The sequence below is a fragment of the Triticum urartu genome, chromosome 4 (genome assembly GCF_003073215.2).
Source record: "Triticum urartu cultivar G1812 chromosome 4, Tu2.1, whole genome shotgun sequence".
Classification (NCBI taxonomy): Eukaryota; Viridiplantae; Streptophyta; class Magnoliopsida; order Poales; family Poaceae; genus Triticum; species Triticum urartu.
Genome location: NC_053025.1, coordinates 106,934,784 through 106,939,916, shown reverse-complemented (window position 1 = coordinate 106,939,916; position 5,133 = coordinate 106,934,784). Strand labels below are relative to the sequence as shown.

Below are 5,133 nucleotides of genomic sequence, written 5' to 3'. Positions count from 1 at the left end.
TATGAAATATTTCTTCATATTTTATTTATTTGGTATTGCATATGTTGATATTTTTTCCTACACATGGCCAAACATAGTAAACATTGACTTGTAATTTTTTTTAATACATTATATTTTGGCACAGAGGGAGTATAGATAACAAATTAAGAAATAAAGTAGAACTTTTACACATGTATATGGAAAAAGACTATGTTTCCACCCTAGGCCGAAAGCCAAATTAAACATCTGTAAGCATGATCACATAGTGTTGTTTCTTTTCATGTAATTTTACAAGCAAATATTTGATTCAAACATTTACAGAACATATTCCTCAAATGTTTTTTATAACCAGAAACCACCTCCAATTCATGGGTCATTACATGGTGCGTGCACAGTTCTTAGCTATGGGTTGTTGAAATCTTGTCAATTTGCGTTGGATATGATCTTGATGAGAAAAATGATCAGTACCAGAACTGTAATCAACAGACATCAAATTGTTATAGTTGTCATCAGTGCTTAGCCAAACATAAATCAATGGTTGCAAAAAGTGTCAAGATAGTTGCTCTTATTACAAGTTCATGAAATCGAAACAGTCACAGGACAATTTGCAGACTCGACAAATATTTCAACTTGAACAAGGTTCTGGCCAATGACCAGGCTCACTCACTGAAAGTAGCGCCCCAATATCATTTCAGCTTTTCAAAGAGCTTTGGTGCTACCTGCAGATGCATATACGAGGCATGTTATTTTCAATCTTGGCAGTGCTTTCTTATAGCTGTTTTTTTTTAACAGTATCCATCTCTGACTTGAGAGGAAGTACTTACACATTTATCGATGCATGACCAATAGTCAAAATATTGCCCAGTGCAGTGCTTGTGCCCAGTATCATCGGCCTCAACTCTCTTGATACATTTCTGTGCATCATACAGCCACCACACAGGTTGGAGAAGTAATCACATAGGAGTATCATGTTGACATAAATCAAACAGCATGGCGATGAAAAATCAAATTGAATATGAAGAAGAATATTACTAAATCAATGAAGATCTAAATGGTTTTCAACCTTACAATTTAAGCAGACATTTGTGTTGTTCCAACAGAACAAATGATAGTAGTTCTAATCAGTTGCCGAATATACTGTGTTTTGGAAACAGCATCATAGAGAGTATTGGATTATATGAATCCTTCACAGTGCAACCAATCTAGAAGCTATTATTTAACTTTCACTGAAATAATTGAACAGATTGTCACTACAGAAAGTAACAAAATTGAGCTATGCAACTTTTCTTAGGATGTGAAGGGTGATATTTGAACTGGAAAATTAAAATAAAGCTTCAATACAAAAATACCATGAATATCACAGCGGAAAAACTTTCACATTCACATGGCCAAATAGTTTCATAATTATGCTGACCAAAGAGTGTCATTTCTCGTAACTCCCATAATGGAAATAGCAGTATTGTCGCATTAAATTCCCCAGTCAAAATTAAGAGGGTGTTACAACAAAAGAAAGAAAGAGCACACCTCATACTCATACAGTGGCTTTACACACTGTGGCTTGCACCGCTCCTCAAGATACTTCTTGGGATCAACGGGTTCCTCATTCGCCCTGAGATAAAACAACAATAGAAACAATAAAAGCTGAGAGAATGAAATTGACTGTTCCATAACCTTTTATGAATGGTGCAACACATTGCCTTTCTGGTATGAAAACCATAAGTCAACCATCTAATAACTACATAATCAACATAAAGAGCTACGGACGGGATAAAATGCACTGCGTAGACAGGTAGCTCGCAGGAGACATTGTTCTATTCTAGGCTGGTTATTTTCTCCCACCTATCCCTGGAACGTCATCTTTTACATCAGAGGATAACAACACGAAGACATCACCAAAGATGAACACCCAGGGAGACCATGCTATGCTAACAAGAATATGACTAGAATTTCCCAATTCCAGATAAGATGGGGTTCAAGTCAAATGCACCTTAACCCTAGAAAATATAGTAAGAAAGGGATTCTCATCTCAAATTATCCATGCAGACATGCGGCGTGAATTGCAATGCACTAGTTTAGAGCCTACTAACAGTCGACATGCTAGCAGCATACACATTTCCAATTGTTAATGAAGTTGGAGCGGATTGTACAACACGACTATATCCCTACACAGTAGAAGATAACCTCGAACTCTTGATTCTCCAAGTAAAATAAACATCAAGCTGCCTACCATACCAGAAACTGTCCATCTATCTACACGGTTATCTTAGCTGTGTAGTACTAATCAACAGCTATAGGGCACACTGAACCCACAAGACAACCAAGCGAGCTTGTTCTTGTCCTTTCTTGATTTGAATCTGTGACCCACAGCCCACGAGACACTATTCATCCTATACACTACCCCGCTAGATTCTTGGTGCGAAATCTGATGCTACCTCAATCTAGTTCCAATAGAAAGGAGATAAACAATGCAGCTACTGACATACTGCTTTGATCTTTTTAAACCAAGCACAAGCTAGCCATGTAAAACAGAAGGACAAAACTCTGACTTCATAATAACATAACATGCATAAAGAGCTGCAGATGGGGCATTAATGCATTTGGGGTTCAAGTATCATATCCTCCTACCTATCCCTGGAACACCATATCTTCCATCAGATGCATTAATCAAGATTAAGTGGTCTCTAAGATGAAACACACGAGAGAGCAGCAGCGTGATTAAAAGAAAAGGATCTAAGAGCATCTCTAGCCCATCCCCCATAAGTTGATTCCTCATCTTATTCCCCATCCTTTAATTCCCATATTTTGGGGGGTTAAATTTGTGTTCATCTAGTCCACCCCCCAAGCTTAATCCGCCAAAAGCTCAAATTTGCACACATTAGGCTTGCGCGATTCATCGAACACCTACAACATGCAAGAGTCATGTTGCGGTAATTTCCATTGTTACAACATGCAGCAGACACTGTCCCAAATTTGAGGAGTACCACAAGGCGGTCTCAAGGCGAGCAAGCTGCCCAAGAAGCATGTTCTAGCTCAAGAAGTGCTCTTTTAATTCCAAAATTCATGGACGACTTAACATATCTTCCCTGTTTCTTGTGATCAAGAGGCTACTAGTACTGTTTAATTGTAATTCATATATACTCCCTCCGTCCCAAAATTCTTGTCTTAGATTTGTCTAGATACGGATGTATCTAACACTAAAACGTAACTAGATATATCCACATTTAGATAAATATAAGACAAGAATTTTGGGACGGAGGGAGTACCTTATTGTATGCAGAACCTGTCCACTGAAACTAAACAACTAGCGAAATCCAACATGGACAAGCTGAACGAATGCAAGGCATATGTGGTAATGAGCGAGACGGCGCCGAGTCAGAGCTATCGAGAGCACGGGCCATGGCAAAGGAGCTGGAACGCCAAATCAACCAGACCAAGGCCAAAACGACGTCCTAGAGGTCAAGGCTGCAAGCAATGTGGGCACCCTGGACACGAAAGGACGCCGTCAAGGAGGCCTCATACACCCAGTAGGCTGAGGTGTCGCAAGAGCTGGACCGCGTCAAAGAAGGAGCTACGCAAGTTGAAGTTGGAGGTGAAGTCCGCGGCAGAGGCCAAGGCCAAGGCCGAGAGCGACCGCGAGACAGAAGAACTAAGAGGCGCAGGACAAGGCGTTGCTGCAGGCTGCAGAGGCAGAACTGTCCATGGCGAAGAAAGTAGTCCTCCGCGGCAATGGCGCCGCCGACGCCGCCGTGGAGACAAAATTCACCGCTGCCGGCGGGATTCCAGCGCCGGAGAGGGTGGCTGGAGGTGCAGCACAGACCAGGGGATCCATTTCCCTGGTCATCGGGGCGGCAAACGGCCGGTGGCGCGGGTTGCGGCGGCGTGTCGGGCGGGAGACTAGCGGGTCGAGCAGTATTCCTCATTCTTACTGAGAAGTGCCTCTCCCAGAGCAAATATGGGCTAGAGGGAACTTTTGGGGGATGAAAAGCTATTTTTGGGGGGATTAAAGGAAATGGGGGAAGTGCCATATGAGTGATAAACTGATAATTCCCCGAACCAAAAAAATTCGCCCAATATTTAGCTTTTGGGGATGGACTAGAGATGCTCTAAGACACCCCAATTCTACGTTTGATGGGATCTCATTCAAATGCATTTTAACCTCCTCAATAAAGCAGTAGTCAAAATTATTGCAACACACTGGTTTAGAGCCCACTAGGCACTAGCAGATGCATACACATTTCCATCAGTAGATGCAGTGTATCACCACACATTACAGAAGATAGCATCGAGCTCACGATTCTCCAAAGCGAAAGCAAGCATCAAACTGCCCACACGCACGGAAAGGCACCAAGGCAGCTCACAATCTACCCCCAAGACCACAGAGCGAGTTTGTTCCTCCCCATTCCAGATCATTTCCAAGCCGTGACCCAGCAGAGACCAACCAGACCATACCCCAACCCGCTGGATTTCTGGCGTAAATCCGTAGCTCCATCGATATAGCTTCGATCGAAAGGAAACAACCAATGCAGCTACACGCATAAATGACACGCAACGCACGGATCGCGGGAAGCAGGCAAACGATATTCAGACGCTACCGAGCAACGAACTGGAAGGAGATGAGGGCTTAGAGATGGAGGAGTACCCACATGGCGATTACGCGGCGCGGTCCGAGCGGGTGGGTTCTGCTCCTGGCGAGAGGAGGGGAGGGGATCTGGAGGGAGAGGCTGGTCGAAGTTAGGGTTCGCGAGTGGGGAAAATTTGGGAAATGGTCCGTGGACCACGGGAAAAACGACGGGGGTGGGGTGTGGGTGGGTGGGTGAGGGATTTTTTTTTTTGAGAAATCGTTTTTTTTTAGACATTGAGATTTTTTTAGGCTGTTTTTTTAGACATTGAGAAATCGAGGAGCTCCTGTTCGGCGCCTTAGGTCATGTACAATCTCTATTATTGAAGGGGAATCGAACATCGTAATGGTTCGACCCTCCCCCCCCACGTACGATGTGTCCCTCACCCCCGCTTCTCCTATCCCCGCTCGAAAAAAAGCAAAACAAAAAGAAGAAGAAAAGAGACCCACTACCCACGAACGCACGTCCCGCAACCACCCGTCCTCCTCATCTCCCGCACCCTACCCCTTCGCTCCCGATCCCGTCTCCCTCCTCA

General features: G+C 43.6%; 1 protein-coding gene across 1 annotated transcript; it reads right to left on the bottom strand.

The window, feature by feature from the left end:
- Positions 1-453: 453 nt before the first annotated feature.
- On the bottom strand, positions 454-4,784 carry LOC125550911 (cytochrome b-c1 complex subunit 6-1, mitochondrial). Its single transcript, XM_048714030.1, has 4 exons — positions 4,623-4,784; positions 1,504-1,588; positions 804-893; positions 454-698 (listed from the first exon to the last, which is right to left on the bottom strand). Coding segments are annotated over exons 1-4 (210 nt in total). The 5' UTR covers positions 4,625-4,784; the 3' UTR covers positions 454-665.
- Positions 4,785-5,133: the final 349 nt, after the last annotated feature.